General features: G+C 37.8%; 1 protein-coding gene across 1 annotated transcript in view; it reads left to right on the forward strand.

The window, feature by feature from the left end:
• Positions 1-25,083, forward strand: part of Dop2R (dopamine D2-like receptor) — a 122,901-nt gene that overhangs the window by 92,313 nt on the left and 5,505 nt on the right. Inside the window, exon 2 of the mRNA XM_090155436.1 lies at positions 24,813-24,922. Within this exon, the coding sequence (XP_090011562.1) occupies positions 24,813-24,922 (110 nt within the window). The remainder of the gene's footprint in view (positions 1-24,812; positions 24,923-25,083) is intronic.

Genomic DNA, 25,083 nt, shown 5'->3' on the forward strand with positions numbered 1-25,083 from the left:
CGTACTGAAAACGAGAGCTATATTCAACAGCACGAAACCGCGCGACCGATATCGGATATTCGTACTGCATTCAAGGTCCATGGTTTAAATAAAAATTCGCACGCTGGCAGCTAGGAGCAACAAACACGAGGAGAACGCAGCTAGCCTTTAAACACGCTAAGGCAGTGTTGTGTACAAATTTCATTGGATAAGCCTGTACGCTGAACGTTTTACGGGCAGGGGGAAGACAATTTCCTAATTTTGCCCTTCCGACGGCAGCAGGCGCTAAAGCGTCTAACCAATGAAAAATGTACGCGAGAAAATGCACGAGTTTTCACGGGTTGCGTTCTTCTTGTGTGGGGTGCTGTGTTTGTTGCTCCTAGCTGGCAGCGTATTGATTTTCGGAAGGAAAACATCACGTTAAATATTTACAAATACATAAAACCGAAATTAAACAACGAGACGATGAACGCCATATTCGCAGACTCTTAAACGTTCAAATGAAGGCGAAGTTTAAAAGGTTATTTGGACGAACGAGTTTGAGCGCTAGGTTGCTGATAAAAAGTTTCAATTTTAACGATACATCAATTGATGTACTTTTCCTCGCTGCATATTTTTTGGTTTAAATCTATAACACTTTTCGAAAACCTTTTGTTTTGGGCCAAATCAAGGCTTTAAAACAATTTTTCTTAAATTTATTAATAATTTTCTTTAACGTTTGGCTAAGATCAAAGTGTAGTAATTTTTCACTTAACATATTTCGCCACGTCCATCAATAAAATGGGATCACTTATCCCAATAAATGTACCATAGATTCAACTAAACTCTATTATGTATTTAACATACAACGTTTAAAAATCTATTGCTAAGGAACTTTCTACATAATCGTTATCGATTTTAAGTACCTATAAAGTTTTATTTTTAAAGTTGGTGAAGGATAATTTTGACAACAGCTTTTTCCAACTTTCTACTAAGTCTTTTGTCATTACTTCAGCTCGGTTGCTACTCGGTCTATATGAACGCCGCCAGACGCCGCGTATTCGCGACCAAGTCAATTTTGCATCATTTTCGCGATAAATACGCAACGTGTTTAAAAACTTTCCACACTTCTTAAGAGTTCAATGGCGAACTGTCTAGAATATTTCAAAATGACAACCGTTTCTTTCAAAGTAAATTATCCGCTTAATTAAACGAATAAAATAGAGTCGAAAATTTATCTTCAAACATACTTTAAAATCTCCCTTCGAGTTCCGGGAATACCATGAAGTCGTAATTATTATTTTAATAATTCATCGCTCATTTAAAAAATGGTGCAGCCAGAGGCTTCATTTGCTGGCTTTTAAAATTAATGACGGTCGGCTTTCGTGGAGATATTGAACGTCTTGACCGGACCGTATAACGACAACTTCGTAACGGGAGCTTCCCACTTCCACAAACCTTAAAATACCATCCCGGTGAAATAGCACCATACAAAACGTATAGAAGCAGCGTCCTTCGGGACTGTCACAACACGCGCCACCCCCTCCGACACTTCGCCCCAATTCAGCTTCGTTACTAGGGCTCTATCTGTCAAAAAGAAGGGTTGACGCCGAGGAAGGGGATATATCGCTTCGATTAATACTTAGGTGTATACCGCTTGACCACCGCAACGTCGCTCGGATCAGGCGTTAAGCGCCTGTAAGATTTATTGTCGACACCCAAATAACCGCGACACCAGCGGCGGCAAATGGTAGCGCGAGAGAGATCCGATATTAGCGGGTGCGGCGGCTAAATTAAGTGCCACCCTCGGAACCCGGGTATTGATGACTTCGACCCGCGAGGTTTTCTGGGTGAGGCCTCCCCACCGATCATTCCCCGCCGACTGAGATGACTAACGGCTCGGGGCCCGAGAAGAACACGACCGCGACCAAACACCGCCCCTCCCCCGAGTGTAGTGGCCAGCTTCCGAGCTGACCGCCTAACCTCGCTTTTAACCTATGTGGCTCCTAAAAATATATATTTACGAAAATTTGAGCGGTAATTCGTTCGCCGGTTGGCGATAAATCGCTGGTGCGTCGACTATTTATTTCCGGCGGATATGGATTTCGGAAGCGCCTCTCGAATGCGTTTAGATTGTTGGAAAAAAAATTCAATTTTTTTCGCTATATATCGTCCGTCGTATATGCATTTGCGTATAAGCACCGTCACGGACCACCATCACGAGCGGGATAGCTCTCTAGCTATTACCGGAATATTTATGCGGTCAAAACAAATTGGACGTGAAATTTATGTTTTTCCATAAACCTTAAACAACGGCGACTTCGTCTGACCTGATATTCGAGCTGACCAATATAAATGCGCCATTCTACCAGATCGTAGGAAAATAAGTAATAAACTAGGATTTAGTTTTATCCGCGATATAGTATGATATTTTTGACTTTCAGCGCCATGTTGTTTCCGAAATTTTGAGAAATCGTTTCTTGCTCAACTGCGCGCCAAAATTGGTTTTATTTTTACAAACTTTATATTCTATTTAGCGTTAAGAGATTCTCGATATTCCAATGAAACTTAAGTTAATTTGTTGAATGAAAATTAAGGTTTACGAAGCGAAGTTCGTTATGGGCATCTAGACCGTAGTTATGTTCACCGATAACATCACCCGGCAGCGGTATAGCCTCGGTTATCATGATCAATCGTGCATGAACTGAGGGTACAGGGGCCAATTATTTATCAAGGGGGTGCTCAGTATCAGTATGCTAGTCTGAAAATACTATTTGAAATTTCTACACTAATTTTTTTGGTATTTTAATTGCATTCGTTTTGGTTTCTGAAAGCTGCTGTTACGCTCAATATTGTAGCTAGGCTTATCAGATCTTTTGTCGACCATAGTGTACGAAATTTAAATGAATGTTCAATTTCAATTTTCGATTTGACCCGAAATCATATTCACCAAGCGATACAAGCCATTACGATTTTTTGTACGTGTGTATCTGTGTTATACACTCTAATAAAATGTTGTTCAGTGCTGAGCGCTTAATTGTCTTACTATACTGACAATTGTGAGAGCACGCATCTCCGTTCATCTATGAACATTGCACGCCAAAAAGGTATTCCAAATTAAAGAACTTCGTGGGCAAATTTGATCGCTTTATCGCGAAAAATCGAACGCTTTGGTGATCGCTCCAATATTCGACTACGAACTGTGCCAATTTTAGTACAGACTCCTAACCTACAGACTGCGAGAGTGACCCAACCAAACAAACATACGGAGAACCTCTTTTGAGCCGAAACTAAATTACATCTTCAAAAGCATTACACACTGCTTAGACTTTATCCCGGGTTTTCATTCGCTTAACCACTACTTATATTGAACTTAGCGAAGCTTACTTAAACATTGGTCAGTTGTTGTCTAGGGCTATGTATATTTTTATTCTTATACTAAACTGAAAACGAGAATCTGAGTGTACCAAAAGATAACTTTATTACTAATAATGAAGTTAAAACACGATAAAAAAGAACTTAAGTTTACAGCTTATATTGGATGTACTTCCTTAGCGAGTAAAATGAAATAATAAAGTGTAACGTAACTTTTACATGCAACCTTCTATTCGCAATACAGGGTTGAACGCACCATGGCTAATTTACCTATTGTGCCGTTAAAATTAAGTTCTTCCCGTATGAAACTATTGGAGATATCGTAGCTGCTGCTCTAGAAAATGGTAAGCTTACAACTATCATTTAATTTAGATTTAAATGGTTTTACCAGGGTTTATTAGGGCGAAACAATTAGTAATTAAACACTCAAACATCACATGAATAACGCAACATAAACAATTTCCCCTATACCAATTCCCATAATACTTACATTAAAAGTCAACGTTTTTATACCTAGTCATCAGTCCCCTTGCATTGGGTTCACGGCGGCAGCGCTCTCATTGGAGTTCTTGTTGGCAAGAGATGGATCACTCGCTCAAGCACCAGCGTTACCTGCCCGTCCAACAGCTTAGTCCGACGCACGGTCGGATCGAGTGACTCAGCGAGTTAGCTTTTATGAGTTAAGCCGGAGACCGAGCACAACTGGGATTAGGCCACTTAGAACAAAGGTTATGTCATTTGACCCGATCGTAGTAAGCATTAAGCTCCGAGTAGAAGTTGAGTTCCAAGTATGACTTCGAAAAACTTGGAGTTATCGGCTCTGTAGCTTAATTTTTTTCGAGTCTCCTGTCCATCAACGGAGCGTCACAATTTTTATTACCAAATCGTCGGCAAGGGGCTGACCTTTTATTACCCAATTGGTGAAGGGGTCACACCCCTTACACCTGGGACACACACGTGGACATTCTCTTAGAACGAGTCTGAATGCCCGTTTAGGAAATTCAAGGCATTTGGTGAACACAGTACCATCGGTACACCTTCAACATTTGCGAAATATTCGCGACACTTTTCAATATTTGGGATACATTTATAAATCCACTGGCAAACCATATTCAGAAAAGCTAAAGAAATAACAAGTATTCGCGGGGTTAAGGAAAGATAAAGCAATGGCCACATGTGACCTTCATTTTACGGTAGAAATACTTTGGAGATACACTGGCATTACTTTTTACGCAAGGGGGAAAGAGAGCAGCAGCTTTCGCTTTAAGCGGGCAATAGTGAACAACTTCGTTGCGAAGAAAGCGGGGAAGCGGGACCCCGGGCCTACAGAGTCATCACTTCCCTACACACAATGGGGATCTTAGGTAATGATCGAATATGGAGTCAATTACTCCACTCGCGTCCCGCGCGAGTGGAGTAAACTACCCCACATGCGGAAACATGCCTTGGATAAAAATAAACTGAATTCCACGAAATAATAAATTGGGTTTTTGAAATATAATTAACGAGAGCTAAGAATTTTTTAATGTTACGGCTAAATTCAATAAGTCCAATATTTTATGTTACAAAACATGCTCTCTATTGCACATGCGGGGTATTGAACATATAGGCATTATCTACATTCGATTTATATCAATCTGGCAAACAAAATACATTGGGGAGCTCAAATTGAGTCCAAAATCACAAAATAATACAACCACGAGACCTTAAATTTTCAGTTTGCTTGAGGCTTCCTTCCTAGTCCTAAGGGTGCCGCTTTTATAGTTGACGACCGGGATTGGATAACGTAGCGTTCACGCGGAGGTCATGTGCCATAAACTCCCACAAAACCTTTGACCTTGGGGAAACGCGCTGTCTCTTGCCTTAGCATCGATCCGCTTGCTCGAGCTCGGATGGGAATTAAAACGTTTTTAAGATTACAATCTTTATGGAGAAATGTCACTGTACGTCTTAACTCTCCACAGTCCTACGACCAACCACTCTTTTCCACTTTTTCACCTCTCTCTTATCGAAGGTCTTGGTACAAGCTCGCTAATCACCACTCGTTCACGTGTTAATTTAGAAGGAACCGTGCTAGAATGCTAGAGGTCGGTAACGGTTAATCATTATCCATGTTTAAATGGATTTTTTTCGGGGAAAAATGTTAACCAACAAATTTACCGGTTAATATTTCGGAAAACGATTAAAAAACATGTATTATTTGGAAAATTTGAGCTTTTTATCGAAAAAATGTCGTTTTTTCCGATTAATTTTACAAATTTATCAGAAAATTAATCGGATAATACAGAAATATAAATTACTTGATCAAAACGTTTTACGAATAAATTTGCGAGCTTTATCTATTGAATAAAAGTTAACCATCCCCGACCTCTATAGAATGCCAATCCAAGCTTACGAGTCTGGCTCCACAAACTATATTTATGGCCTCATGATACTGTTTATGCAGGAAACATTCAATTTCTATGGTGTAGTTTTTCATGGAGAGATGACGAATGCTAGATTCCTTTGTAAAGCTTGAATATGTAACTGGATAAATGGGGATATAAATTATGTTTTTCATGACGATAGCTCTGTGGTATATTTAGCGAAGAATATCTTATTGATTGAAATGGGAACGTTTCATTTCAGTCTTTACAAGGACGAGATGACATCGATAAATGCTCCTAATATAGTATAGTGGCGCGGGACAATGTATATATTTTCTGGATCAATGTTAAAAAATGGTGCGTTTAGGAATTTAAAAACTGAACGAGAAGACTGAGAGGAAGCGTCCAGATTGCACGACTGAGGGGTTCAGGAACCATCATGTTCCAAAGCCACTGTATTATTACTATTAAAGGACGAAACGATAGGGAGTGGGATCACGTTAGGATGATTTTTAGCGTGGCTCCCAATACACCTCTAGATCACTGGTAAATTCGACCTTGATACCCGCGGATAGTATAAATAAATACATTCTTGCACAGCTGATACCGATCACGAGTCTTAGTTATGTTGGAGAATAGCAAATGTTAATTAATAAAACAATATTAAATACCCCATTTTTATCGACAAAATGTGACACAAGTCACAAGGGGTGCGAAGATCTTTTTGCCGATACCGTAGTTAATCAGGAAAATATTTTTGTTGGTCACGTGGGAATAAATCCAATCAAAATAGCAATCTAATTCATTGGTATTATTACGTCCTTAGTTGGTCAATATAAGATATGTCGTTGTCTGTTAGGAGGACACCCGAGCGAAAATAATGTGTTAATATCTTTTTTTTTAACATTTAAAATACAAGTTTTGGATTTCGTCTGTTTCTATCACAGGCTTGGGTCCAATAGACCCTTCAATAAAACAACTTCAAGGAAATCAACAAGAAGTAATGTTTCCAAGAGCCAGGATCTGCAAGTTACTGTTTATATAGTGCTCGTTAAAATAATTTAAACTTTTCACCTGTACGGTATGCAATAAGTGTTTCCTTTTAACCAGGTAACCTTTTTTTGACATATTAAGGCTTAGCCAAAAAAAGTTCTGTTTCCAGCCATTTTACAGTTGAAAAGTTATTTCAACAAGCACCAAATAATCAGTAACTTGCAGGTTCAGGCCCCCTGATATATTACTTCCTTGAAGATGTTTTATTGAAGCGCCTATTTGTTTCGTTATAAAGTAAAATTTATAAATAATGTTCATTCTCCGGTTCAACTTTTAGATATTCCAGAGGCTTAGACCTAGGTAATTTGACTATTTTATAGCTTGGGTCGTTATCATTTCTCAGTAGTAAAATAACTGGTTACTACTTTAAGTTTCAAACAATTTGTTTATTGCCTTTGCTTGAACCAAAAATCATTATCAGTGCGAAAAAACTTCCAATTTAGGTTTCTAAATTATGTCCGGACGGGGGTTTCGAAATCAATAATGAAACTGAAGTCCCAGTTGTAATTGTATATATACGTGATAAGGGGGGGGGGGGGGCAAAGTGGTTAACACTTTCGCTTCGCAGCAAGAGGAGCCAGGTTCGATCTCAGCCTGTGGCACTATGTGAAAACTCGGAACAACATTTTCTGCGTTGAGTTTGCAAGTTCTTTCCCCACTGGTTAAAGGGGTTTTCCCTCGAGATCTTCTATTTCCTTAACAAAAACTTTCCGAGGTTAACGGTAGACTTAGTAAGCGAAGGGCTTGCTACCACCCTACTACGCACTCTAGCCCGGCCATCGGTAATTGGCTTTACAAGTCGCTTGTTGACTTAGACCTATCGTGGTGCCTTGGGTATTAGCTTAGCTAATTGTTATTCCGTAGAGGGTGGCCCTTCTACACTAGTACGTCAGGCTTCACATGCCTAATAAATAATGATTTTGTAGTTATTGCATAACCTAGTCTTTATTGGAAACTAATGATAACTATATATTCTATAACTTTAACAAACAACTTCACCTCGCACTGATATACGGCTGAAATAAAATATTTATAGCATTCCTTTAAGCCTTTCATTCCATTAGGGGGAACTTTTAGGAATGAAAGTTCCCTTACACGGTTTTGACTGTTTTCTGGTTTTGGTTTAACCTGTCTATTATCGCTACCTGAAATGTCATAAGATCAGAAAATTCGAGGAAATAGGGATGCAAAATCGAAAAAATAAGGGCACAAAATACGGGAAACAAGGGGCTCAAAACGGAAAAATAAGGGCCCAAAGTATTGGGAAATAGTTAAACGAATCTTAAACAAATAAGCTCGCCCACATCTTTTAAAATGAGGACTCGCACATAACAAAAGGATTTAATCTAACTTTTAAATGATGAGGCAATGTACCAGGGTACACCAAAAAAACAATTTTATTCTTAGAAAATGCTAACAGCCACTACATTTTCATGGAAGTAGGAAAATCCCGATTTCGCTCTCTCTGGGGAGCCTTTTGCGGGAACACTTTTTTATCCGTTTTCATGACGTCCGCTTTCAACCTTGACACGGGTATAGCCCTACCAAAAAAACCACTGAATTTTTAAAATAGCTTCGATTTCTCCAAAATCTATTGGACTTCGACGGCCGTCTCAGTTTGTGCAGAAAGACCAAAATGAATACGAGTATCGTGTTTAAAACGGCTCTAGCTCTATTTCTATCGCAATTTAGTCTAGTGTATTCCGAGAATTGTTTGGGAAATTCCGTGAAGGAATGGATCAAAACGAGACGTTTTCGTTTCGTCCCGTTCAATAAACAACCCCACATTTCCAACTGAAAAATACCCCAGCACATCAAACCCGTGTTCGTGCGTTTTCAAGCTTAGAAACATCAGATATTCCGAGAAAATACGGGTCCATTAACCGTTTTAGAGAAAGCAAGCGTTTACATGCAATGTAGCACGGATTTCGAAATTCGGCTTACACGAATTTACTACCTCCATGAAAACGCAGTCAGCAATTCATAAGGCGCGTTTTAGTATTGTTCTAACATTATTTATCTTCCTCGTGTATTCTGATTTAGCAAAATCTTCAAAATGTCTTCCAATTCAATTGGAACAGTATTCGTTTTCGTTAGCCTTCGAACTGACCGGACACTTAAAGATCTTTTCTTGTCGAACTTACGTAGATGCTCCCGCTGTGGTCATTCAATCTTCAAGAGCTTCGCTTAGTCGCATCTAGTATCTGAGCTCCTCATTTGAGCCACGGCTTAAGCTTACCATCGCTAATCAGGCACGGTATATAACGTATTTTCCACGTGAGCGAGCGCTTGTGGCTAAAGATAAGTTTACCACACTTGCTCTAAGATTCATCACGCTACCAGCCTACCAAGTGTCACGTATATAATCTCCCGACACAACGCATTTCCACCTTACCCTGTTTCGCTAAATAGGACCCGAAATCCCCGAATACGAGTAGCGAACGAACCGTCCGAATCCATCGCGAATGTACTTCGAAATCTCCGGCGAGAGACCAAAGCTTATCCTAAAATGGCATCGTAAAAGCTAGCCTTTACAGTGTTATCAGAATCGTTTAGGTAGTGCTTAAAATGTAATACAATGAGTCCAACCTTATGATATTCCGTAATAATCATTAGATAACAATAGATATTCCGTAAACTCGCTAAGAAAGAAGTCCGTGATATAATACGAAAGAGAAAGAAACTTCAAATTTAGTTTCTGAATAAATACGCATAAATACATTCTGAATTCTTATTATCTTCCCTAGATCCCTTCCTTTATACCCTAGTTTCTATCCAATTTAAAACGAAGACTTTCGGAAGGCTGAAGGGGAACATAAAACATTGAAGTAAACGCGAATACGATAGCCAGGCCAAAAAGCGACGGCACAAAAGACGCATTTAAATTCAAAATAACAGAGGGCTCTCTTTAAAGAAAAAGCTCTTCTCATAGAGATACATTTTTGACGTTAGTCTTTCAGATAAAGTTTTTCTCCACTTCATAATACCTCACTGCCTCCATCTCAAAGAAAACGACAAAATAATATATATATATATATATATATATATATATATATATATATATATATATATATATATATATATATATATATATATATATAGATAGATATATATCGAAAAGATATATAAGAGATAGGTGGCCATTCTTAGCGAAGATATGACGAAAAAGAATTGAGAACACGAACTAGAGGAAGAGGAAACAGTGTGACATCCGTTGGGAGTTGGTTGTCGCGGTAGAAATACTTTTTCGAAGTCCAGGTCTTAAAGATGAAAAAATACCGCGTGGTGGTACCGGGCGAATAAAGAAAGGTATTATTTTTAGAGAGCACTATATGATTAAAAAAGGGTCCGCGGGTCCAAACCGCTCCATTCTGACGACAGGATGACGCATCAATTTATCCCTTATCTCGAATAACTGGACTTCTATCTTCAATTTTCCCCGCGCCTCAAAAAATATGATAGTGTCTTCGCTGTAATTACCTCTATGGTCAGCTGATATATTTACGATAGGGGAGTATACCGGCAATTTTCAAGTACTTTAATTAATTGAGAATGTGATCTGTCCGACTTAACAGCGTGAGTTTGTGCAATGGCTTTTTCCCTAAAGTTGCCTTCAGTTAAACTTTAGTTTTTCTAAAAGTATTAGTCTTTTTAACTTTTGCCGCCTAGTTTAAAGCTACTAAACAGCGCAGAAAATATCGACTAGAAAATAGCGTTTCCTTTCAAAGATTTATTGACGTTTTGGTCGCCCATTGAAATTTGGACTTGGGCCAAACAGGCCATCCCAAGTTATAAAAATTATTTATTTGGTGCCAAATGAAATGTAGGGTTTTTAACAAAAATACTTTGTAGAAATTGACATTTTAGCGCTAAAATCTATGTTGATAAATATAATAAAGTTGTGTACTCTTTTATATTTTAACTTATTTTGCTCAGTCGAAAATATCTGTATTATAATTTACGAAATAAAATTTGACACTAAGCCTCGGACACAAGATGGCTTATCAGTCGTGGATTAACTATCACCTGGGCTCGGAAGGTCTGAGCTTTATCAGGGCTTTCTGGCCATGTTCCCTTTGGCCGCATCTCCACCCCTCCTCCCTCTATCTTAATTTTGGCCAGTTTCGGGCCCCTAGGCCTAAGCCTACACAGCCTATTGGTTAAACCGCTAGTGCGGCGAACATGTTAAATACGAGATACTAGAATTTGAATAGTGCTTTAAAGTGACACCACTTGCCTCGTTGCAAATATACGGCAATTATTTAATCCGAGTACGTAAGCTTTGGAACTCTCGATCAATCGAGCCTAAAACACTTGGTTGAACGCATTTCCGACAACGACATCTATCGCATTATCCAGATACATCAGGAAAGCCGCCACAAAGGAGACTAACGGCTCAGACTAAGTCTTACATGTGGGTCTTACCCTGTAAAGTTAAGTAATTATTGGGTGTACGTTACTAAAGAAAACATATAAGATTAATTTTTTTAATATACTTTTGTAATCAAAGTATTAATAATATTTTAGTTAAATTATTTGAAGTTAGCAAATTCTTAATATTTAGTTTCCCCGACAAAGAGGACATCTGAAAAACGGTAACACAATTGCGTGGGGTAGTTCACTTTACACCGAAGAAAAGAACATCGAAGAGATAGCACAAAATTCTGATTCAATTGTCAATTTTGGGGCTGGGAGTGTGACATAAATAGTGGTCCATTTAGGATTTCTGGATACCCTTCTTAACGTCATTTTTACGGGTTTAAGTCGTGTTTGGAAATAAGGCAATTTTGAAGATTCAACTTAACAAATTCCAAGTGTGCTTAGATTATTTTTCCGAGAAAAAAAAGACATCCAAATAGAAATACACTCTGGTATTATTTGAAAAAACCACTGTAGATAAACTCGTAATTTGACCGATTTGACCTGGTTACTGCGATGTTTACGAACGTAAAATGCATTTACAACTTTATACGTAACAGAATTTTGTACTGAATTTTTTATTCATTGAAAAGAAAGGTCCATTTTCGCAAAGTCAAGAAAACGAAATTCCTTTTAAAAGTATTATTTCTTAAGGGATTTTACGAAAATTGGCTTTGTATATTGGTTTACATTAATTTAACTGATCTTAAAAAGAAAAGGTTCAGGAAGAAAGCTATTTAAATTTTTCGTTATAAGTAGTTCTTCACGGGAAGAAGCTTCCGTTAACCACGCAGTACCTTTTCAATTTAAGCTGAAATTCGTTCTAAACGGGCTGTAATGTATTATATTTCATCATCTTTGACGGATGACGTACGAGCCGACAAAGTACGCGGTCCAAGGTCCAACAAAAATAACCGTTACCCTCCGAAAATGGTGAAAATTCTTTTACGTAAAAGAGTCAAATGAAATATTAATGCCCTGGCGGACGAAAATTTGATTCGGAAATAGGTTTGAGCCGATTTACAAGAATTTCACTCTTTTCGGCTTTCATTTTTCATCATATAAGAATACGGCGTAAAAAAATAGAACGAAAATGTAAATAAAGATGGCTTTGCCTCCTTCTATTCGCGAATTTTGGGGGGAAACGCCTCGTCGTAACGAGATTAAAGAACGCCTGGCCTCGGAAAACCTAAAACCCATTTAAAATTTTCTCCAACTCCGCCGCTCTCTTTATTTTATTTCTCTATAGCTTTGGTCTCTTTCTTCTTTTCGTTAATGTTGTAGCAGGCTTTTCCGCATTTTTTAACTCGACTCGCAAATAAAACGTTTCTAGAGCGCCAGTATCCTATAAATGGGTTAAAATGGAAGGCCAAAAGGAGGACCACGGAGAGCGAAGAAAAGTATTTCGGAGATTAGAGGTCCTTTTTAAACGGGCGTATTTGACGAGCAATAGGCGCTCGCCGAAAAATCCCGCAGATTTGGAATGCGCCAAATCTCGATTTCTTTATCCCGTTATGTGGCATTAAATTTTAAAGATATTTTCGCGAAGTACTAGTCAATACGACGAAAAATATTTCTAATAGATGGGTTTAGAAACAGATGGCACTTAGCTTACTATTTATCTGTATTTCGTAACCACCATTTTGAAGTACAATGACCTCACCTAGGACTCCGCGATAAACGGAAAATTCGACAGAATACCAATTGCTATTTTGAAATGTCGAAACACGCGTCACATTCTTCAACATAGTTCGGAGTGGCTCGTCTTGCGCGTAACCTTTTTAAATGAACTTTGAAAAAGTTAAAACCAACCAGCCATTCATCCGCCTTTTCCTAGTATAAGGCTAATACTAAAAAATAACAAATCCACAGATATAAGCTTTAGTAAGTAAGTGCCTTCACTTTGCAAACCGGCGTGTAGAATACGTAGCACTTAGGTTAGCAGGAATCCATACCTCTACTGGGACTGCTTATCCTGCCGTATCGCGTATGGTAAGATCACTCTGACGGCTTTGGCCCCGCCTACGAGAGAAAAATCCCCTTTGCGCGCGCTCCCTTCTCACGTAGTTGTTTAATAAGTTAACAAAGTGACGTCAAAAAAACCGTCAGCCACATCGAGATGAAAATCTGCCGCGATAAACATTCCAAGTAGAGGTATGGATTGCTGACTTTAGTGATAAAATACGCGAAAGGGTAGAATAGTCCATAATGAAAAGAGACCAATACCCTCAACAAATTTGAAGAAATTATAAAAGTTACAAATAACTCGTAACAATAGGTCTTTGAGCAAACATAAAGATGCAAATCTCGGAGTAAAAATCTAAATAAAACTCAATAAAATAGCCAGAAATTCCAACGATAGACCGATTTCGTCCATAGGTGGTTCTTATTAGCTTAAAATTTCGTATATATTATTCTCCACCACTATCGGCTTTCCATTGCTATGCAACGCATTTTGATATTTTTAATGTTTAGGCTTAGTTTCTCTTTTCGGTGTAATATATGAAATAGCATAGATACCTTACGCTGCATATGGGCCCGTGGGAAGAGCACGGAAGGGACAGCTAGCAGAAGACCCATATTTTCCGGATGCGCTACGTAATAGTGCCATCTATCGATGTTCAAAATTAATATTTGTAAAAAAGAACGTGGTAGATTAGGCCTAATAATGTTTATAGCCCTAGAGTAACGTGGAGTTGAAATGACGTATCATTGTTTTATTTTTGCTTTTGGTGGAAAAATGTCGCTATAACGTGGCGCATCCAGAATATACGCGTTGTCTGCTAATTGTCACTTCCGTATCGGTCCCTCGTAGAATTGAGGATCTATACTATTTCATATATCTCGGGTGTAATAGTCGCAAGCCAGATTTCCCGCACGGAACGAGGCTTACGACAGAACATTACCGGAAGCTAGTAGCCTTATCAAACCTCGATACATCCCCTAGATGATATTTTTTTAAATAGTGGCTTAGTTCAATTATGAGATACTTGGCAATATTCTTTCACCGGTCTCTTCGTGAATATCTTGTGAGGAACAGTATTTACTTTGGGCGTTATAATTTTGCTTAGACACTAGGCGGAACAGTGAGAAGGTAAACCAGTACGGGAATTTTTCGAAAGTCACGTTTTGAACTCGAGATAAGGCGGGGATGTGGTCCTTTACCGCGAAGACCAAAGTCAAGTTGCGTCGCTCAAAAATAGCTTCCTACATTTTTCGGTTTTTAAGCACTCGACAGGAGTAGGGTTGAAAAATCTATCCCGAATTTAGTGTTCTCCGGCCGGAGGCCAAATCATTTTACCCGAAACCTCTAGAAAACTTACGTTACTGTACTTGATAATACAATTTTAACTTGGGGAATTATTTTAAATGAACACGTTTATAAAAGAAGAAAGAAACGACTTTTTCAATTTCTGGGTGGAGCTACGTAGATATTAAAAAGGAAATTAAGGACAAAATTACTATTCTTAGCGGGGAGCCTACATCGTTTTCAATTTAATAATCGTAGCCTCAGGATGATCTCAAAAGTTAAAATTAAAAACCAGACTACTAGAGTCCCATTGAAAATTTCACAGTACCAAATTTAGCTTTTATTGGAAGTAAAAGACGAGTTTCAAAGCGGAAGGCCCCTCTTGAAGCGCCGTGAATAGCGCTTGACTTGCAATTTCGTACGAAAATGATTATAAAGATAACAGTCTTGGAGCGGAATTATTATTCATCTTATATAGTATAATGATAACGTATTTTAAAGTATATATGCGTATGTATACAGGGTGTTTCAAAGTCTTATGCAAAAACAATTAAGGAGTTGTAGGGGGTGAGTTGAGAAGTATGCCTGTTTTTCCCCCATTCTCCTACGATGAAATAAAAGAGCGCCAGAGAGCTTCAAAGTGTGGCCTACTAGCCATTGGAAGTAGGCTGCAAAAAGCGCCAAACCAAGCAGCAGGGAAACGCGAACATTAAGGTTTGGGTTCGTGTGATAGGAAAAAAAGGACTTTGTAAACAAATCGAGGTAACCAGCGTAAAAAAGTAAACTTAAACAGTATTTAAAGTCCCTGCTGCTTGGTTTTGCGCTTGTTGCAGCCTACTTCTAGGGGCTAGTAGGCCACACTTTGAAGCTCTCTGGCGCTCTTTTAACTCATCGTAGGAGAATGGGGGAAAAACCGGCATACTTCTCAACTCACCCCCTACAACTCCTTAATTGTTTTTGCATAAGACTTTGAAACACCCTGTATAAGTTCGTCATATTTATTTAGGCGAGTAAAGTTGGGACTTTCCTTGAAGAAATTTATTTATCACAAACGGAAAGACCTAAAAAGCATATATTTGAGGAATATTAAATTGAATACACGTTCGTATCCGTTTGAAAGTTCCGAAACCTTAGAAATGATTGATAGAAAGTATGGAATCCTTTTAAATGATTGACAGAACTCAAAGCGGCGTTTGAAAGATGATAAGTCGTCTCTTACAAAAACGTCCCTTTGATTTTCATCGGGGTGGTTTGAGAGAGTGAATTAAATTTGTAAAAGAGTCCTCGGGCGATTTGCTTCCAAAAAGCAACGATATCAGCGTCACTATACGAATATATTGAATCTGTCTATAAAGAGGCTGCTGGTCGGATTCTCTTTTAAGACTGACGGATGTAATCAGAGGCGTGGGCAAATAAGAAATATCTTCTTTCTACGCGGGACGGAGATAAAGCGGGATATTCGAATTCCCGCGACACGCCAATGTGCCCTCGGGCCGTGATATTAGCCGAATAGCGAATGCGGAAAACGGACTGAATTCTAAAGAGTGCCCGAAACTAAAACGAGAAACCTTCTCTTTCTTATTCTTCACGCGGCTTAATAAAACACTTTTTGCGTCAGATCCAACGATTAAACAAACACAAACGCCTCGGAGAATATACTCGAATCAAACGAAGGGAGAGCGGAAAATTGCGAGTCCCACTTTGCTCCGTACGCCGCTGACTCTAAACAGGCACCTCGTATCTTCGAGGATGAAACGGGTTGGACGGTAAACGACATTGAAGGATCAATAGGAAATCGCAAGGATGTATTAAGGTCAACTGAGATTGTTAGCATATGTTTTGATGATTCCCGGAAAATATTTAACACAGAGACGGTAATCGTACCTGGGAAAAGGGTGCTGCCCACCTATTCTCCATTAGCCTGCTTAAAGCTATACATATTGAACCACAAGTATGATAATACGAGTATGTAGACAATGAAAGATTTCGTTTAATGGTATAGTCAGTCGTAGAGTAATTGCGAAATCTAAAGATTCGGAAGAGAAAACTGTACCCTTGGTAGTATAGTTTTATGGCAATAAATAAGAACAAAAACGCGTTATACATTCAGAAACAAAGCGTGTGTTTATAATAGCCAATTTTATATTCAGATTCGATAATTCGTTAAAATTTTGGGAAAGTTAAAGCCAAATTTACACGAGTCAACATTTTTTTCTAACTTTATTTGTGAGATCAGTTTTCGACTCGAGTTTTCAAGATTTGGTTCGTTATCTGGCGAAGAGATTTACTCGTAATTATTACAAAACACCTCTTTTACTACAAAATATGTCAATTTACATCAATAAAGTTATTTTACCCAAGTCATCAAGCGACTTTTAAATCCATTAATTCAGGTGGCCGGGTTACAACGCGTAGAAGGGTGGTGATAAGCCCGTCTTGCCACGCAAGCCAAAAACAGCTTCCTACAAAAACTATTACCGCTAACCTCGCCAAGTTTTATGGAATGAGAAACCGAAGAGCTTGGGGGTAAACAGCTTTAAGCACTAGAAAACTTGAAAACTCAACGTGGAAGAAGAAGCTCCGTGTATTCACCCAGTGCCACAATCTGGGAATCTGGGATCGAACCCAGCTCCTCTTGAGCCACCCCACTTCGTCATTCTTTAGTTTTGTTTATCCAAGAAGATGGATACGAAAGTTATTAGATTTAAATAGATGAAACTATCCGTTCTTTAAAACTTGGCCAGCAAATTCCTTTCTATGGCCAATATGTCGCGGAAATAGTATCGCCTTTGACAAGGAGCAGCCCGGATTTTCCACCCCGTGTTGCCTAAAAATGTGATGCAAAAATATTGACTTGTGTGACTAGTTCTTTAGTGTTATTTTTATTTATGAAAATTTTTTGGCTGACGCTTCAAAAAAGCCGGCGAATTCCATTTCCAGTGCATCGTTACGGTTCAGTACCAAAGACTATTCACCGAGAGCATTTTGCCACGTGATGACTTAGATGGTCATTGGCGAAAAAGACAACAGTTAAAAAAAAAGTGTTTCTAGAATAGGAAATGACATACTTATGGATATTATATTACTTTTGATAGAACTTTATACTACGCGAAAAAGTTAAAAAGAGCTACGTTTTTTCGGAAAATTAGTTATTTCCCTAATAAGGCTTAGTTTCGCCCAAAAACGTTGATCTTTATCATTCCTTACCGTTGCATAAGCCTATCATAAGGTCCCCATGAGCGAAGGTAACGGCATTGTCCATGCGAGAAGAAAATGCACGTACGACGCGACGATAGGGCAGTAGCGACATCTTATTTTTCAAATTTCTACATCTAAAATATTATCTTACTTGGTAGATAAATGCCACACAAAACACGTCTAAATCTCAAATCTGAAAAATAAATTCCTTCATAAACACAACTCTTATTTCTAACCCTTACCAAAATCGTGACTGTCACTTTTAAACTTAAAAAAAGTTTTATTTAAAGCTGCCACAGTTCCAAATACAGCTTCAAATCAGATTTAATTAATACTTATTCTGAGAAAATAAGATTCTTAATTACGGTGCAAAAATCTTGTAAAATCAAGTTTTAAATAAGTAGGCAAGAATAAACACATTTAAGACTTAATTTAAGCTGCCACAGTTCCAAATACATCCTTATTGATTACTTATTTCATACTTGTTTTGAGTCTAAATCAAGTCTTAAAGCCACAGCTCCAAATACATCGATCCATATTTATTACTTATTTCATACTTGTTTTGAGTCTAAATCAAGTCTTAAATGTGTTTATTCTTGCATACTTATTTATAACTTGATTATACATGATTTTTGAAACCGTAATTAAGACTCTCATTAGTCTCAGAATAAGTATGAATTAAATCTGATTTGAGGCTGTATTTGGAACTGTAGCAGCTTTAAATAAAACCTTTTTAAGTTTAAAAGAGACAGTCACGATTTGGAAATCTGCCGATATCAGTAAAACTAATATACATCCAGGGTGGTCTGTATGTGAACAGTCCACGGCAATCTATAGCGAAATTCTTCACCAATTATTGCATGGCAATCGCTATATAGCAAGTAGTTTTTACGCTCAGGCGTCCTTTAAAAAAAATTATATTCTAAATATCTAATTTTATAATGACCCTCTATCTGGCTACTCAAATACTGAATCGAAAATGACTACTTTGTTCAACTGCCATGCTGGATTGCAAGTTTTAAAATCTCCAGACTTTACGGCTGGCGCTCGATGCTAGGCTATTTTTGACCCAGTTCCGTGGTTTTACACACTCATACTTAGAATTAATTTTACTCTAAATGAAATATCCTATTTGAAGAATTTCAAGTATATTATTTAGTAAATAGACTTAAAAATTTTAAACTGTTATTTTATAATAAAATTTTTAATTTTAAGTATGTGAGGGTTTCAAGTAAGTTTAGCTTAACCAAATATAGCCAGCCAATCCCGTATGACCATTTTGTAAGCAAGCTTCAAGATTCACGTTGCAAATCCTTTACCTGTTTAATATTCATCTTAAGGGGTCATTTTAGTTGAACTCATGATGAGTTCCATTGTTCGGACTTTACTACAATGTAATTTTTTAAAGTATAATTTAAAAGTATAGTACAGTAGATCATATGAAATATTTGGTGTATTGTTTGGACTAATGTACATACAGGGTGTTAACTAAAAAACGATACAGAGCCAATTACTCAAAATGTGTTTTATGTAAGAATTTGAAATTTTCAGGTTACATAGAGGGTGCAGGGGGACAAATGTCAATGAAAATTTTAATGACCTTGAACCAGGTCTTCAAGGTCATTAAAATTTTATCTCGAGAACCGTTAGGATTAGAAGAATGGTTCCAATTAGAAATGTGTTCTACGTTTAATTTTAAGTCTAAACAGCTTTGACCCGATCTAATTTGACCAATGGGGAGCCGAGAAATGTTAGACCAAACACCATAAGGTCGTGTGTGGTATTCTAATCAAGACACGATATTTAAGGGCTTTTAAATCGAAAACTACCCTATCTAATGGATCAAAATTATCATGAAACTCTAAACTGAGTGGGGGAGTTCGAAATTTGTAACTTATGATGACCTTGAAACATTAGTTCAAGGTGATTCAAAATTTATCTCGAGAACCATTAGTATTAGAAGAATGGTTCCAATTAGAAAAATGCCCGCCAAGGTTTTTTAAGTCAAATTACCATTTACCCGAGGTAAATAAACCAATAAAACTCCAAAATAAACGTTAATTAATTGATTTAAGACGTACCAAGTATTTTAATTAACTTTTTTAGTTTAAATGTTTTAAACACAAAAGAAACTAAATAAGTAATTGAAATAAATAAGCAACTAATAAACGTAAGAATTATTTACAAATAATTTAAATAAATAATAAAAAAACTGAAGATTAACTTTCAAATAATAATTAACATAACAATGATAATGTAATGTTTCAAGCTCATTTAAATTCTAGACTTATTTTATGAAGTGTTCAAAAATACCTCCATTGGCTACTACGCATGCTTGCGCTCGTGTATTAGTTGCTTATTTTTTTCAATTATTAAGTTTCTTTTGTGTCTAAAACATTTAAACTAAAAAAGTTAATAAAAATACTTGGTACGTCCTAAATCAATTAATTGTCGTTTATTTTGGAGTTTTGTTGGTTTATTTAGCTCGGGTTAAACGTATAATGACTTAAAAAACCTTGGCGGGCATTTTTCTAATTGGAACCGTTCTTCTAATGCTAATGGTTCTCGAGATAAATTTTGAATGACCTTGAACTAATGTTTCAAGGTCATCATAAGTTACAAATTTCGAACTCCCCCCCTCAGTTTAGAGTTTCATGATAATTTTGATCCATTAGATAAGGTAGTTTTCGATTTAAAAGCCCTTAAATATCGTGTCTTGATTAGAATACCACACACGACCTTATGGTGTTTGGTCTAACATTTCTCGGCTCCCCATTGGTCAAATTAGATCGGGTCAAAGCTGTTTAGACTTAGAATTAAACGTAGAACACATTTCTAATTGGAACCATTCTTCTAATCCTAATGGTTCTAGAGATAAAATTTGAATGACCTTGAAGACCTGGTTCAAGGTCATTAAAATTTTCATTGACATTTGTCCCCCTGCACCCTCTTTGTAACTTGCAAATTTCAAATTCTTACATAAAACACATTTTGAGTAATTGGCTCTGTATCGTTTTTTAGTTAACACCCTGTATATTTATATCAATTGCGCGGCACGTAAGGGAAACTCATTTTAGATAACACTGCAAAAATAGCTAGATAATAGGATACAGTCGAAAGTTAAACATGAAATTTACGATTACTTTTAGTTTAACTTCAAATTGTTACCTCTAAGCAACTCTCAATTATGTATCTTTCAAGTCCTCAGAAATGAATCTCCCCATATGAGAATTAAGTGAAGTCTTAAATGACTCTTATTTTTATCTAAAATTCTAACCCATAGTAAACTCTCAATTAAGTCTCTTTCAAGTCCCCAAATATGAGTCTTCAAATATGAGACTTAAGTGAAGTCTTAAATGACTCTTATCTTTATCTAAAATTCTAACCCATAGTAAACTCTCAATTAAGTCTCTTTCAAGTCCCCAAATATGAGTCTTCAAATATGAGACTTAAGTGAAGTCTTAAATGACTCTTATCTTTATCTAAAATTCTAACCCATAGTAAACTCTCAATTAAGTCTCTTTCAAGTCCCCAAATATGAGTCTTCAAATATGAGACTTAAGTGAAGTCTTAAATGACTCTTATCTTTATCTAAAATTCTAACCCATAGTAAACTCTCAATTAAGTCTCTTTCAAGTCCCCAAATATGAGTCTTCAAATATGAGACTAAAGTGAAGTCTTAAATGACTCTTATCTTTATCTAAAATTCTAACCCATAGTAAACTCTCAATTAAGTCTCTTTCAAGTCCCCAAATATGAGTCTTCAAATATGAGACTAAATTGAAGTCTTAAATTACTCTTATCTTTATCTAAAATTCTAACCCATAGTAAACTCTCAAATAAGCCTCTTTCAAGTCCCCAGAAAAGAGTCTTCCTAACTGAGACTAAAATGAGTTTCATTTAAATATATAATAGTAAAACTCTTTTATTGAGACTAAAATAGATTTTATTTAGGACCCACAATTCTGGTCTCAGTTTTTATGCTTACAAATTACTTAAAAATCCTTGATCCTACATTGAGACTAATTGGCGACTAAAGTAAGACTCCCATTTTGGTAAGGGAATAGCGAGTTTTAGGTTCTGATGAATCATTTTGCAAAGATAAGTATTAATTTTATGTTTTGAAGAGATAAAATTGTGAATAAGCCTTGGCTACGGCTACAGTGCTAAGGGCTTCCGGCGGAAATTTATCCTCGTGGTTCCAAAGATAATATATATCTCGTACCCTAGATTCTAAATCAGAAAGCTTTCGAATTGCCGGTTTTGTAACGAAGCGTTTACTACTTCCGGCACATGACCTCCAAAATGTCGACCTCCATCGGTCACTGTATTGTCCTATGACGGCAAACTTTGATGACGCGCCGCTGTTCCCACAACAGCTCGTAATGAAAGTTGGTCGTTATAATCAGATTTCAAATCTAGGGTACGAGGTTTATATTATCTTTGGTGGTTCTACTTTAAAAATGTTCGCGCACGCCTTGTGCGCATTCATAATACATTTCGCGAAATTTATTTCAGAAATGCATGGTTGATGACGTAGCCACTAGGAGGTGCAGATTTTTAATACCTACTTCTTAATAACATGTATGTGATCGTAAAAAATTTGGGTAGACCTTTGCTTAAGGGGACCTTATGATAGGCTTATTATTATACACAACTTACATTGCCATATCCCCGAAAAGCAGTAAAGAAAAATATTGTGTAGTGGTAATTATTTTTATTTCAAAGGGCAGTGAAAAACGGTGATACTTGTTTTGCGTTTGGAGCAATAATACGATGTTGAAACAAAAAAAGGTTATATGGTTGTGGCGTCATTACTCTCTCTTTAGAAGTTTAGAAGGATGAGGAGGAAGAGGAACTGGGTTCGATAGGGAGCGAGAGAGAGATCCCGAGGAGAAGCAGATGTGACTTATCTCCTTGTTTCTGTTAGTAGCGGCGCTAGCCGCGGAACCTTGTTTCTCCTCCCACCGACTAAATTTAATTTCCTTACATTATGGGATACGCTCTCTTTCTTCAATTCGTCCCTCCTCCCGGCAACTGTTCCCGCTGGGAATTTGCCGAAATGGGCGGACAGTGCCCCCACTGTACTTTCTTATTGCGTTAGATCTCGTACGCTTTCTTCGGCCAAAACAACTTTTCGATCCATTATCGCTCGCCCCTTCAAAATTTTCTGGATATATAAAAGCGCATACCCAAAAGTTTACAAAGCTCTCTGCCGTTTTTTCAATCTCCCAAAAAGATAAACATCCGTTATAGACAAATAGCTAAACAAAATTTCGGAGAAATGGACAAGCTGTTACGCGATAGTTATAGTATTTTGATTCCGTTAACTTTAAAATAATCGATAAGTTGGAAGTGGTTTTTAAAAATCACAACCAACATTATTACGGAGTAGCGGATGGTGGAAACTTTAACAAATAATCTAGATAGTTCACGTGGCTCTTCTAGAGTAGCGGTGTTTTAGCGCCATGGTGGCCGATATTGGAACAACGTTAGGCAAATAATGTATCCAGGTTAACAGAAGATATGCGGGAAGCACACTGTTCATGACGTGACCTTTCCTCGTATATTTTTTACCAGGATTACATTAAAATAGATGTGATATAGAGGGTGTTTCAAAAGTTTAAGCTAAAATTTGAAGGAATTGTAGGGGGTGAGCTGAGAAGTATGCCTGTTTTTTTTTCATTTTCTTACGATGAGTGAAAAGAGCGCCAGAGTCCTTCAAAGTGTGGCCTACTAGCCCCTGGAAGTAGGCTTCAACAAGCACGGGGATGCGCCAGTTTGGGTACCGATCCTGGTAGACACGTTGAGCAGCCAAAGCATTGCCATCCCATAGTCCATACATACGAAATGATATCCGCCAGTTCTTCCGAAGTGAACTCCATTGTTGCAGTTTGAAAGTGATGATAAATCCAGGGACTTTAAATACTGTTTAAGTTTACATCTTTTACGATGGTTACCTCGATTTGTTTACAAAGTCCTTTTTTACCTATCACACGAACCCAAACCTGAATGTTCGCGTTTCCCTGCTGTTTCGTTTGGCGCTTGCTCCACCCTACTTCCAGGGGCTAGTAGGCCACACTTTGAAATTCTCTAGCGCTCTTTTAACTCATCGTAGGAAAATGGAGAAAAAAACAGGCATACTTCTCAACTCACCCCCTACAACTCCTTAAAATTTTTGCATAACCTATTGAAACACCATGTATGTACCGGAATACGCTCTTGGCTTAGCCTAATCTCTGTAACTGATCATCTCGCGTTTATACGTGTACTTTCTATTTGAAGAACGGTTTGGCGAATCTGTCGTTAGAAGAGCTGAAGATAGTGGTTTTCGGTTAAGATTCGGGGCCATTAGCATACTTTTACAAGGTACGCTACTTAAGGTAACTTGACCGAAATGTCACTGTGCCAGTCCACTATACCCCTGTAAACGACAAATAAAGCCGTGTACAAAAAATTCAGTGATAGAAAGAAAAATTTGGTTCCATTAGTTTTGTCCTAATTCTTTTAAATAAATCAAGAAGAACATTTAAAATTTAAATGAACGTGCAGAGTGTATTCGTAAAGCCGATTCTTTACAAACGTCGTAATTCGAGCGTAAATAATTGAAACTAATTAGCGACAATTACGTGGAGCGGGGGGGGGGGGGTATGTACGAGTATAGGACGCCAGAGTTTGAGTTTTGGTAAACTAGTGCCGAAAAAAATCCCTACAAAAATATTGGAGTAAGTTAAAACTAGCGAGCGGTGAAAATCACAAAAAACTATTAATTATCGTAATCGCGAAAACGTAGGAAGGTCGAAGGGAAGCGGTCCGGTTTAAAGTTGGTAATGAAAGCTGATCCGAATATAGGCGTACCGAAGCTTTATCGCGAACCAGCGATTGTCAACTATTACCGTGACCGCTCTGGTACGCGAAACTTCCACACGGCGGAAAACTTTTTATGATTTTTTCGTAGCTGTCCTGTAAGGACGGTTTTCTGACAAAGCAGAGTCGCCAGCGCCCGAGCTTGAAACGAAATAAAAAGAGCATTGGCTGCCTAGAGTTGGCTCGAACGATAAATAATTAAATGAATTCCGGAGAGTGGCGTCATTAAGCGCTTCTAATGACTTAATCCATAAATAATCTTTCTTTTTATTTCTCTCCTCGCCTCTTTTTCCGCTTACCCTTCTCCTCGGCGTCTCTTCGCTCAGGTGAACGTGGACTGGGATTTGAGCGACACTTTGTGCGATTTTTACATCGCGGTGGACGTCACTTGCAGTACGGCTTCCATATTTAATCTGGTGGCCATCAGCATAGACAGGTGAGTCTGGCTGATAAAATTATTCACCGACCGCAGCCGCGCTGCGGGCTCCGCCTTCTATTCGCCAGTCTCGGAGGAATCCGCTCGCTCGGTCGTGCCCGATATAACCGCAGTCGGCCCTCGTGGCGCGGAGGACACCCGGACGCTTCATATTTTAAAAA

Source organism: Leiobunum rupestre, chromosome 8 (genome assembly GCF_980474605.1).
Source record: "Leiobunum rupestre chromosome 8, qqLeiRupe1.1.hap1, whole genome shotgun sequence".
NCBI lineage: Eukaryota > Metazoa > Arthropoda > Arachnida > Opiliones > Sclerosomatidae > Leiobunum > Leiobunum rupestre.